Genomic DNA, 12,437 nt, shown 5'->3' on the forward strand with positions numbered 1-12,437 from the left:
TTTTTTCTCCTTATGGAAATGTTCCAGTTTTTGACTAATACCTTCCTAAACAGTGTCAGATAAAAGACTTATTTTAAACAAAATACTCTGATGGAAAAAATAAATTTTCCTAGGGAAGATGATTCTTGGAACACCCCATTTTGCATCAAAAACAGTTCACAAGGAAAATTTTGCCCAACCCTAATTGTGACCCATACTTGTATCAAGGGCCTTTATATGTTTATTCACAAAATGAGTTTCCAAAGCTGAGCTGAGCTGGAAATGTGCGTCTCGCTCTCTCCTTTGAAAGCATATGCATGCCAAACACACAAAACATGTTTTGTATTGGAATAATTTAGTTTGCAAATTGGGAAGAAGAATTGTCCTGGGATTAGGGCATAAGTTTTGAATTCAAGAGGTCCAGATTCAAATCCTTGCTGTGTTGCAGATGTCTTCTGTGCAAATTGTGTAATATCCGTGTCTCTATTTCCCATCTGTAAAATGGGATAGTAGTCATGCCCTTCCTCACAGGTGCTTTGGGTTACACGAGTAAATGGGCGCTGCTCATATAATGGGTAATAGTGGGTGTATAGGTGTTATAAATAGATGGATAAATAGCAGTATCCAAATTTGATATTGGATAAAATGTAGAAATATTTAGAAAACAAAGTTTGGTTCAGTTTCGTGAGAAACCTAGAGGCCCTTTTCAAAATGCTCTATGCTTTTTGAACACTCCCCTTCACCAACAAATACATGAAAGTATGCAGGTTTTGGTGCCTTCCTATTTTTAATAAGGAATTTACAAGATCTCTGTGTTTGTGCCTGCGATGAAAAATATCTGCCTGCTCTATTCTTAGAGATACAAACGTGCTGACATCAAAGGAAACTTCCCTGCATTTAATCCTTTAAATAAGCCTGTTTCTTCCCCAACCCATGTATCTGAAATGAGATTAGCCATCCATTTACAATAAGGCTTCAAAAAGCGCCTTTAGCTTTACTGAGCCTTTCTGGCTGGCTTTAAAATAGTTAACAGCCTGGGTTTTTTTCCACTTTTAAAGGCATAAGGAGGTGTTAGACAACCATGGTTTAATCAACTTTGTTTTAAGCTGTGCCCTATCCACCCAAGGGAAACGGCAAGCCTTTCCATGACCCTTTTTTTTTTTTTTTAACGCAAGCCAAAGTCTGGTATGCTCTGCCTCATTCCTTAATCTTTTTATCTTTTTTTTTTTTTTTAAACTTCATTTTGCTTCACTTGCTAGAATACATCTGAATTGAATTTATCTTGCTACATGAAAAATCAAGAAATCTATTAATCCTGCACCGCAGCCCAAAGTCAAATAGCAGGGCTCTCTGGACGGGAACAAGTCGGTTCTCTCTAGCAGCGTGCACGCTCTTTGCGTCCTCTAATGATCTGGCACAGCGATTGCAGCTGCTGCTGCTGAGCTCTTCCACAGCAAGCTGTGCAGCTGAGTTACTGTCATCCATTTGGCCATGCACTGGCTTGAGGACTATTTCTGATTTTATTAATGAATCACAACAGGAAACGTCCAGTTTTCAACACTGTGGTCTTGGCAATAGTGTGCCACATCCTGAGACAGACAAGGAAGCACTTTGCTCTTGGTACAATGCTGGTAACTGAATTATTTCTCATGTAAATTTATATTTCTTTCAATAAAGAGACTTTGATCCTCCTGTATTCTTCTCTTGAGCCCTTCCTAGCCTTTCCTGAAATCCGATTTTATCAGTGCTGTTTTTAAACAGGAGTTACAAAACTCTTGTTTTCTGTGACCAACCCTTGGTTTTGGCCTTTGCAGTTTCCCCCAGATATTGGCGTTGTGTTACATAAGAAAATATGCTGCAAATGTCCTTGATGTGGAGTTAGAAATGGCATTTAAAGAACTGGGGGCTTTTGGTACTGATTTGTGACTGCTGCAAATGCATTGGCAAATATAGACATGTTAATGGAAGCAGTAGCCTGTTTGTAAAGTTATCGTGAAATCCATTGTCTCCCCAGTGACTGTACTAAAATAGTCAGTATAATAGCTTGAACTCATAAGTCACTTAGGTGCTTTGGAAAATCCTACCCTTAGGCTCCTAAGTCTTTATTTCAGTCCTGTATCTGACTTTAGGCTCCTATTTTCAGAAACTTTAACTGATGTTTTTAAAATAGATTGAAATGCAAATGCTGCCTGAACTAGAACTACAAGGTTTGGCCCAGGATGAAATATGTTACATTTACCTTTTGTAATTATATATAGACCACACACACTAGTAAATCAAGTCTACGTAGGATTTTGCATCTGCAGGTTGTACGGCATAACCACATAGATTCTGTTTATATTAAGGAAGTTTTCATCAGTCACAAGTGACTGGGACCTGAACAGTGGAAACAGGAAATGGTTTTTAATCTGACTGTTTAAAACTCTGGGACAAAGGGTGTTTTATTCTATTTTTCACACCCCTTTAACCCACGTCCACAACAACAGTAGAGGAGAAGTCCTCTTTGTTAAAGGTTATGACATTTTTCCACCTCTGCAAAGAAACAGTTACCTGGTCCTCACCAAATATCAAGAATAGGACAGATGATACTTGGTATTTCTTAAGTCTAAAAAAAAAAAAAAAAGCCAGAAAAAGTTGCCATTGGGGCATAGCTATACACGCTTTCTGCTGTGCCCGTAACCTCTAAGTAGCCTTCAATATTGTCAGATACTTGCACCGCCTTTCGTAGCATTCACACAAGAATGGGAATTTGTACAATCCGTCCTAAAACTTTCAAGAACGAGGTGTTTCAGAAAGGCTTTTGCACCAGCTGCTGTGCTGCCATAAATGCAACGTACTGTTTCAACCCCAGCTAAATTTGCACCTTGCTTGAAAAGGACACGTAAGCAAACGTGCTTCCAAGAAGAGTTGGGAAGAGTATTGTGTAGGAGGGAGGAGCAAGGGATAAGATATCAGAGCCTGTTCCTTAGCGTGCGACTTTGGCCAAGCGACTTAGGTGGAAATGTTGTGTGCCCAACTCGGGGTGCAGAGCACCGACAGCCCCACCCGGACTCACTGGTGTGCTCCACGCTGAGCATCCAGAAATGGGGGTAGCCAGAATTAGTAGCCATTTCTGAAGAAGTATTCTAGTGAACCTCTGTGGATGTCTCAAACCATCTCTCAAATGGATATTTTAATGCTTAACCACAGTACCTCTGAGGGATACTCAAATATTTTATAAGGAAGAGTTCTTTAAGGATTTAAAGATGCTCTAAGATCTGTGTCCATTAACATTACTTGCTTTTTGTTTTATAGCATGCCTTGAGACTGTCTTTTGTTCTTGCAGGTCAGATCTTGTCAACAAATCGTAACACACCAAGCCCCATTGACCCCGAGACTATCCAGGTTCCTGTAGGCTACGAACCTGACCCCGCAGATCTTGCCCTTTCCAGCATCCCTGGCCAGGAGATGTTTGACCCTCGTAAACGCAAGTTCTCTGAAGAAGAGCTCAAACCGCAGCCAATGATTAAGAAAGCCCGCAAAGTCTTCATTCCAGATGATCTGAAGGTAAATTGGAACTGGTGACCACGTTGGTAGGGAGCAAGCGCTGGCAGCTGTGGTCTGAAAATGCAGGCTTTGAGCCTGAATCTGTTTCCTTATGCTGATGTGAAGCTGCAGTGACTCCTGTAAACCCAGTGGAAGTATGCTGTGGCATCACATCAAAGCGTGAATGAGACGGAGGGGAAGGGTAGTCTCCCTGGCTGAGGCCCTAGGCTGTAATTTAGGGGACAGGTTCATTTCCCATGTCTGCCAGAAACTTCCTATGTGACCTTGTGCAAGTCACGTAAGTTCAGGTCTTCATTTTCTCCGCTGATCCATCCTTTCACCGGCTCTCGCTCTGTCTCGCCAACCCAGGCCACATCTTCAGCACACCCGCAAGCCATCTGTGCTGCTCTGCTCTGGTTATGCTTCCTCAACTAGAAGCAATATAGCCTCATCTACGTACTGCCGCCTTTAGGTAACATGAGGGGAAGGACAGGCTAGTTGGTACCGACACTCATCTTTGCTGATAAGCCTGTGCCGTGCAGAGGCAGCGCTCGTGCTTGGGGTCCAGTAGGCTATCCACAGCAGTACGCCGTGTCTCCAGCCCAAACCTGGTTTTAGATTGTATAAATTCTTAAGGCAGGATCGATCCATGCTTTTCTGAGTGTCTCCGCAGTGCCAAGCACAGTTGGACCCTGAGAAATGATGAAGTTTTGCAGCAAGCTTATTATTCCCTTAGCTCAGTTTGCAGTAGAGGATAAGCACAACACTGCAACGTCGCTCTCCCTGAATCTGTATGGAAGGGTCTTAATTAATCCAGCTGTTGTACAGTGTGTCAAGACAGTGAGGCCAATATTTTGGCCCCCTTGAAGTTGTCTGTTACATGCCATTCTCGCTGTTGCATTGGAGGAGGGGAGGGTACATATATAAATTTGCTATTAAGCTTGAGCCTTTGCCACCACCAAATTTATCCTCGTGCCTGCCTTGTCCATGGGGATTCGTCACCCAAGGCTGAGCCCTGCCATACTTTAGTGTGCTACTGCCCCGGTACAAATGAGCCAAGCCCCATTGATGTCAACAGGGCTCTCTGGATTTGGCTCCAGGTTCATGGATTGACATGCGTTTACACCAACTTGAAGGTGTTTGGGAAAGAGGGGATGCCACACACTGTTTTTGCCCCTGAGGAAAGCACTGCCACGATCAAGTGTCACTGCAAAAATCGTATTTCAGGTGGTAACCAAATGAGGTGTTGTTGCCTCTTCCTCTACAGCGTCCCCAGCTTTCATTCGTACACATTTCCCAATGGTAGAAAATGACTACACCCCAAGCAGAGTCTCTTAGTGACGTCGGTGCCACCCCACTGAGAAAACGGTTTGTAGGGAGAGGGCCTTCTGCATCAAATGCGCTCCAAGTTAGACAGCTGACCCAAGTATCAGGAAGGTGGAGTTTGCCCCACAGCTCTGATCATTGTGCTGTGTTGTCTCCCATGTCCCATTATATATCAGGTTACATTCAGACTATCCTGGGAAAGTAAAAGGAAATTGCCAACAAAGACACCCTTGGAGTGTTTTGTATTGGAGATGGATAACTTTGGCGTCCTCCCTACACAGAGACTCTGAGTTTTCAGCGTACAATTGAATGCAGAGCTTGGGGGCCCTTGCTTGTCTGAGATCATCATATTGGTTGGCCTTGGCTCTTAACCAAATGCTGGTCCCAAGTCTGGTTTCTGTCCCAGCGTGCAGACTGGCTGTTGAGTCCTGGAGGAGGGTAAGAAGATTAGACCAGTCAGTTGTCTCTGGGCTGCGTGTGATTTTTAAATGCCAGCTTTGCCTCTTTCAGGCATGGGATTAAGGGATTTCCCATTGCAGTCTGTTCAAATAAAGATGGGTAAAGTCTTGAGGGGGTGGGGGGATACACAAAATAATAAATTGCTTCAAGCTGATTTTTTAAGATGTTTGGTGGGTCCCATCTAAGTGTAGCTGGAAGGAGATTTTGATATGCTAGGCCCCGTTTGCCATTTCCCTGCACCTCGTATGCTCCGTTATGCAGATACAGGAGATGTAAAGTGCTTCCACCCCACCACAGACGCATTGTGCAATGGCTTGATATTGCTGCCAGGGTTGCCACAAGGTGCAGAGTAGCTTATCAGGACTAACCCGCTCAGTGCTGACAGCAGGTGCAGTGCTAAAATACTTGCCTCTTGCATGCAGCCTGAGGACAGATCCCAAGACGGATGTGATGTTCTGCTCCTGCCCGGGGTGCAGCAGTTGTTGCAGAAGCAAGGGAGAGGGGGGCCTCGTGAGCGCGTCAGCCAGGCAGTGAAATTCAGTTTAGGTGCTCTGAGCGGCGTTAGAAGTTGAATTCAGGTGTGCTAAGATCACAGCAACGCCGACATGACTGCACGTTTCCTTCAGCCACAGGTTTATACTATTGAAGGGTGGAAGAATCAGGGGAAGGTAGCTGGTGGTCCAAACTCCTAAAGGCAGCCTGAACTCTTATGACGCCTTAATGCTGAGTGCACACTAATCCATGAACCATGCTCAGGACGGCGTGGGCAGCTTCTGGCAAACGTTCTGGAGAGGCGCTGACAAGGACCTGTGCATGGCTGTAAGATGGATGAAGCTGCAGCAGCAGCAGTCGGCTTTTATTCTAGCCTAGCAAGCTAAGCACAACGGCTGCAATAAGGATCTCTGGTCCCAGGACCTGTTCATGCTTTCAGTGTCAGGGACCCCCTTCTTTTAAGCAATATGACATCAAGCAATAATCAGTCCCTACCTTAAGGACTTGCAGTCCCCTTAGATATTGGAGAAAAGGATGCAGCAAACAGAGAGAGCAAAGTAAGCGGGCACCAAAGCTACTGTACTGCCGCTGTTTCGTGAGAAGCTAAACAGAAAGGCAATGGAGAGAAGGGGAAGGTTTGAAGATCGAGGGGAACTAGGACGAGGGGGGTGAGAGAAGAAAGGTGGAGGACAGGAGGAATGAGGGAGGCGAGGAAAGTGGAGCAGACGAGCGTTGGCCAAAGCCAGAGCTGTTTTGGGGGGTTCCAGACCGGGGCCTGGAGATTTGCACTTGCAGGACCTGCGTCAGTGGCACTGATGATGTTGCTCTCATTGCACGAGGTTTTAAACCCACTGAAATCAGTGGCAAAATTCACATTGTCCTCAGGAAAAAGCTGAAGGCTCTTGTTCCCCTGATCTGGCCGCTACCAGCCCCGTCCCCGAGCTCAGCCCCTGCCATAGATGCTTGGAGCTGGAGTAACCCGAAGAAGATGAGGTGTGTTATCGCTAGATATGCTCCAGGTGCCCATTCGTTTTTCTTCAGGGAGCCAAGACAACGGTGAGCTTTATTATAAAGGCCTAATGGAGTGGTCTTCCCGCGTCGCCACGGGAGGGGCTACGGTACACAGGTTTAGACGCCGCCCCAAGGACTGGCACCGTCGGTATTCGGTGGGCAGTGCAACAGCAGTCAGTGAAATACCCGCTACCGAGTCATCTCCGTGGACTGAGACGTGACTGTGAGAAACATCTCGGCCCTTTGGGTCATTCTTGGTTTGCTGAAATCTAATATCTTCATTTCTTTCTCTATGTGCTTAATGAGCAGGATGACAAATACTGGGCAAGGCGTAGAAAGAACAACATGGCTGCCAAGCGGTCGAGAGATGCCCGGCGGCTGAAGGAGAACCAGATTGCCATCCGCGCCTCGTTCCTGGAGAAGGAGAACTCAGCCCTCCGCCAAGAGGTGGCCGACCTACGGAAAGAGCTGGGCAAATGCAAGAACGTGCTGGCGAAGTACGAGGCTCGGCACGGCCCCCTGTAAACGGCGGGTTGCTATTGTTTTTTTTTTCACCTCCTCCTTTTTTTGTCGTGGGTTGGCATTTGCCTAGATGGACAATGTGTTTCCTGTTTGATAGCACCACGCCCAAGCCACCCTTTCTGTCATCAGCACTTTACCAGAAGCAGAAACAAAACTGACGTTCATTATTTTTCGTTTGCATGCGCGCGCGCGCGTGTGTCTGCATGTGCGCACGCATGCGTCTATGTGTGTGCACAAGAGTGTGTGCATATCTCAGCACTTCCCATTTCTATGAAGCCCTTTTCAAAGGGTGCCACATTTTTACCTGGACTGTTGAGAACTGCCATAGTAAGCTTTTTATTATATTTTCTTTTTCTTTTCCTCCCCTCCCCCAGTGCTGCTTCAGATTAAGAATTTTATGTTATTATAACCAGTTCCATCCTCCTGATTTACTTGGAAAGATCCCAGTATAAATTAAAAAAAAAAAAAAAAGACAAAAAAAAGTAGATCTCAGTTTTCAAGAGTAACAGGCTATTGTTTAAACATGTCTAATCAGAAAAGTTAACAGGCTAATAAAGTGCACAAAACATAATTTTAGAACTACACTGCAGAAATATTAATTTATAGATTGCTTTTGTTGTATTTTAAGTTTTGGTGATAATTGTCTTCAGATTTAAAGTGCTGTTAGACTGAGTTAGTTATACCTACTATAGCTCCAATAAAGACTTATCGATATCTCTTAAGTTTCCTTTACTTTCCACAATCCCCAGATAGGTAGGAATATAATTAACAGAACACAGAGTGTGGATTTTGCACTACCTGTACCTAAAGCAATAATCCTATTGTACGCTAGCGCATGCTGCCTGGGTGTTCCTAGTGGACGTAGGATGATTTCCCTACCTAATAAGAGTTTTAAATGTCTTTTAAATTAAAACCAGAAACAATATTAAAAAGAAACCCATTGATAAGAACATGCCAGGGGTATCCCTGAAAAAGGGTTGTGGGGGAAAGAGAGATGGAGAGAGGACAATTAGTTGAAACAAGAACAAAATTAAAAAGTATCAAATCAGCTTTGACCGTGACATTTTTTAGTTTTGGGTCATTTTGTACTTCTCAGAGTTCCATTTTGTGATTAAAGACTTAAATGCAGGGTTTGTTTGGGTTTTTTCCCCCCATTTTTTGTAATATTTTCTGTGGATTCTCGCTCACTGTTTTAAAATAACTTTTATTCAATTAGAAGAGACTGTTTTGCAAACCGAACTTTCCTAGTGATTGTCATTTTGAATGTGTCATGAACTGATGGCTCTGAACTTTATTCTGTTGTTCTATCTCTCTCTTTGCTTTTGAAAATACGTTCTATTATAAAGTGGACTTTTGAAAATGAATGTAAGAGACACTGGTGTATTTCAGAAGGGGATGGTGTTGTCATATACTGTGGTTAATCCAATCAATTTAAATGTTTACTATAGACCAAAAGAATAGATATTATAAAATGTATAAAGTTTATACAGAATAATTATAGTATGTTTTTGTACAGTATTTTTCAAGTACAAATACTGACAATGTATTTTGAAAGACATATATTATATATAGCAAAGAGAAAAGAAAAAAGCTAATCCGTGTTTAAAAAATATATAGCAAAGATATATATTCACCAGTATTGTACAGAGAGGAAATGCTTTGGTTGGGGGGTTTTTTTCGGTTTTTTTTTTTTAACTTTAATATTTTAAGCCTACCACTGACACATCAGCATGTTTTGCGCTTTAAATTAATTTTTTATGGAAGTAATATGGCTTGCCAGGGTGCTTCATATTACTAAAACATAAGAGACTTTATTATTTTCTATTAGAAACATATAAACGTTCTCTAACACTGACAAAGCACAACATGAAGTTCAGTCAAACATCTATTGGATAATGCAATATTTTGTAAAGGCAGAAAAATAAAATTACTCTCATGCTCATTTAAAATCTGCTGCTGCTAGAATTGGTTGCCATCTGAAAATCTTTATAAATAGCCTTGTTCATTTACTTGGCTCTATGTACTGCAAACATGTATTTACATGTGGGAAAAATATGGTGCTACATTTCTGGCGCTCAGTTTTCTAGGGTTTTTGACCTTTTTTCCACGTGAAAAGGTTATTCATTCCATTAATTCATATTACTGCTTCAGGAGATTGTTACAAAGGACTCAACGTTTTGTTCGACATTAAACATATCTGTTCACCAATGGCAATTTTGCAGTTTTCTTCCTCAAGCACGTACCCCAAATCTTTACAGTCCTTTAACACAGGGTCCCTTTCTTTCCGGTGGCCCAATTATTTCAGTGGATTGAATATTCATGTGCTGCAACCAAGTTCAGAATGAGGAAAGTGAATTACTTCTCAGAGGCCAGTATAAACCAGACGAGATGAGTGAACTATTTGGACTGTAAGTGTCTGATACAAGTCAATATATCTACTGACTGTGAAACAAATGGATGTTTCTAAAAATGTTCTTTGGGAGCGGCAGGGTGCAACACATCATCCAGCAACAGGGATGCACTCTCAGCCGCAAAGTAGTATAGTGCAAGGGTGATTTATCGCTGGGGCCATTTCAACTGCAGGGGTTGCGTTGATGATCATCAGCCGGTACGTCAGGAGCTAGGAAGCCTGGGTGGATTGCATGGCGACCCCAGTCATTTGTCAAAACACAAAAGGCAGCTGCAAAAAGTATAGATGATCACTTGGTCTTTCTTGGGGGGAGGTCTGGGGAGAACAATTGTCTGGCTATCACAGATGCATCTACTGGGGCCCAGGGGTGGGAGGATGAGCAAGACAGTCTTTACATCCTGGGCCAGAGGTCCCTAGCAGCTACCTCGTCCAACACCACCGAAGTTTCTGAGTCTGTTCGGGTGCCTTATATCTCCAAGTCGTACATGCTGCTATCATAGAAGGAAGGTTAGCCACATGGGAACTGCACAATGTGAAAACACAGTGTTTGACTTGGAGAGACTCAGAATGAAGCAGGAAGGGCTGGTCAGGCCATAAGCTAATACTAGAGCTACACCCTGAAGTGCAGCGAGCACCAACGTTACGTCAACATTTCCATTAAAGCCGCTGTTGCCACCTCCACTTCTCAGATGTGTATAACTTGGTCATTTAAGCTAGGGCCATGAAAGGAGCCTAAGGGAGTCAGACATCCATCCCTTTTAGGGGGAGATAGGTACTTTCTCATTTGAAAATCCCAGCCTTAAAATCCACAGTCCTAGATAGAAAGGTTGGGAGGTTCTCAGGAGGCCACCTAGACATCACTTGGTCCAACCCCCTGCTCAGGGTAGGATCCTCCCTAACTAAATCATCCCAGTACACGAAAACAGTTGGGATAAAACTTGAAATACATTTTTTTTTCTCCTAGGTTATGTTTCCAAAATACAATTTTTTTTTAATTGGCTTGTATTCAGCTTAGAAAGGCACTGTATTTAGGATGATCAGGATTCGGGAGGGGCGGGGCTTCTTGCTCCACGGGTGCACGTAGGTCTGTTGGAGTATAAGGTTGCTTAAAAACATGGAAATAAGTCATGCTAATTATAACAATAGCTCCAAGAAGAGCCCCTTTGCAATCTATTAAATAGTAAAAACGAACTTAAAAAATGCTTGTTTCTTGCTGGATGTTAATAGTAAATATTTGGAGCGGGGGGGGGGGGTGTATGTTTTATTGCTTTTTTTTTTTTTTTTTGGTTTGTTTTAGTGTTGTTTTTTTAAATGCCACTTTTCAAATAAAAGAAACTAATTTCAAACCTGTTAGTAGTCCTCATCACCCTGGGAGCTGGGGTTTTTAGCACTCAAGAGCCAGCATCACAGAATGAAAGTTCTGATTTTAATCCTCAAAAGCAAGAAATTCAGAGCTAAGGGAACCACGCTGGGACTGATGCTTAACTCATTCTCCTGTGCCTCCCTACTGTAGCACAAATCCACTACCTAAAGTCACACGAGCTCTGCCGAGGCTTCTGTGATAGCGCTACAAAAACTGGATGAGCTAAGTACCAAAAGAAGAGCCTTCATTTCTGAATTAGCTTGCTTCTGTGGGTTTGCTGGCCTCTGTCACTCAGAATTGCTTTTTGTGTGCGCTTTATAAATATATATATATTTTAAACAAAAAAAACCAAGCGGTGCAGATGCTTTTTCTTGTTTTGTTTTGTTTTGAAATAAATATATTTAAAAACTAAATAAAAGTGATCAACCATTGTATTTCTGGCAACACCACAAGACAGCAGCTGTTTAAATACAAGTTTAACATATAAGATCAATCTAAATGTATGACATGAAATGGATTGCATCCTGTATGCTGTTCAGCCCAAATCTTTGTCTGTTATTCTTAATGTTTAATAAACTTTTAAATTTTTCTTCTCTCAGCTGCATCTTTCTTTAGCAAGTCAGCGACCAGCCTGGACTCTTATAGCCTGTGCACAGTGAAAGGTCCTATAGCACGTCCTGATGGCTCCATCATGTATCCACAGCGTCTCCTTTTCATTGCAATTAACTGTTCTTCTGTAAATAACAATGTGAACATATTCCTAAAGCCCCTGCCATTGCAAGCCATCTAACCACAGCTGCTTCCCCAGTGGCTAGACCGGGGCGGGCAATTATTTTGGGCGGAGGGCCGCTTACTGAGTTTTGGCAAGCCATCAAGGTCCTCATGATAGGCAGCCAGGGGCAGATAAATATTAATTTTCTAAATTTTTCAGGGGTCCTGTGGGCCGGATAGAATGGCCTGGCGTGCCGCATCCGGCCCCGGGGCCGCATTTTGCCCACCTCTATGCCTTAACTGCTAGTGAGGGTTAGGCATTAGGATCCTTGCACAGGACAGCAGGTAGGTTCCTATCTTTGTGGGCCTAAACTAACTCCTGGCATTATTTGCTTGAACTAGCTATACAGTGTGCACAGTGACTATGGCTTAGAGGACTTGAGCTAGCCTGGGGACTAGCTATTGAGCTGCAACGGGGCGGGGGACTCCACGTGGGCTATTTAGCTTGCTTCTCAGCACAACGTGGTTGCACTCTTGGATTTAGGTACCTCATTTCTACACAAGTCACTCTTTGATACTTATTTTTTTGTGGATGGGGCGAGGAGAGGGAGTGCTAGGCCACAGGGGGCTGAGAGGTAC

At 43.2% G+C, this 12,437-nt stretch overlaps 1 protein-coding gene across 7 annotated transcripts in view; it reads left to right on the forward strand.

Moving 5' to 3' along the window:
• HLF (HLF transcription factor, PAR bZIP family member) overlaps positions 1-11,682 on the forward strand; it is a 53,696-nt gene extending 42,014 nt beyond the window's left edge. For 6 of the 7 annotated variants that reach the window (XM_090059726.1, XM_090059728.1, XM_090059724.1 and 3 more), the window contains 2 exons: positions 3,305-3,525; positions 7,099-11,682. In XM_090059726.1, coding sequence (XP_089915852.1) covers positions 3,305-3,525; positions 7,099-7,317 — 440 coding nt within the window. In that variant the 3' untranslated portion in view covers positions 7,318-11,682. The remainder of the gene's footprint in view (positions 1-3,304; positions 3,526-7,098) is intronic. The other variant, XM_090059730.1, reaches the window with a different exon arrangement.
• Positions 11,683-12,437: the final 755 nt, after the last annotated feature.

The sequence above is a fragment of the Crocodylus siamensis genome, chromosome 8 (assembly GCF_052110815.1).
Source record: "Crocodylus siamensis isolate JL-2025a chromosome 8, ASM5211081v1, whole genome shotgun sequence".
NCBI classification, from domain to species: Eukaryota; Metazoa; Chordata; order Crocodylia; family Crocodylidae; genus Crocodylus; species Crocodylus siamensis.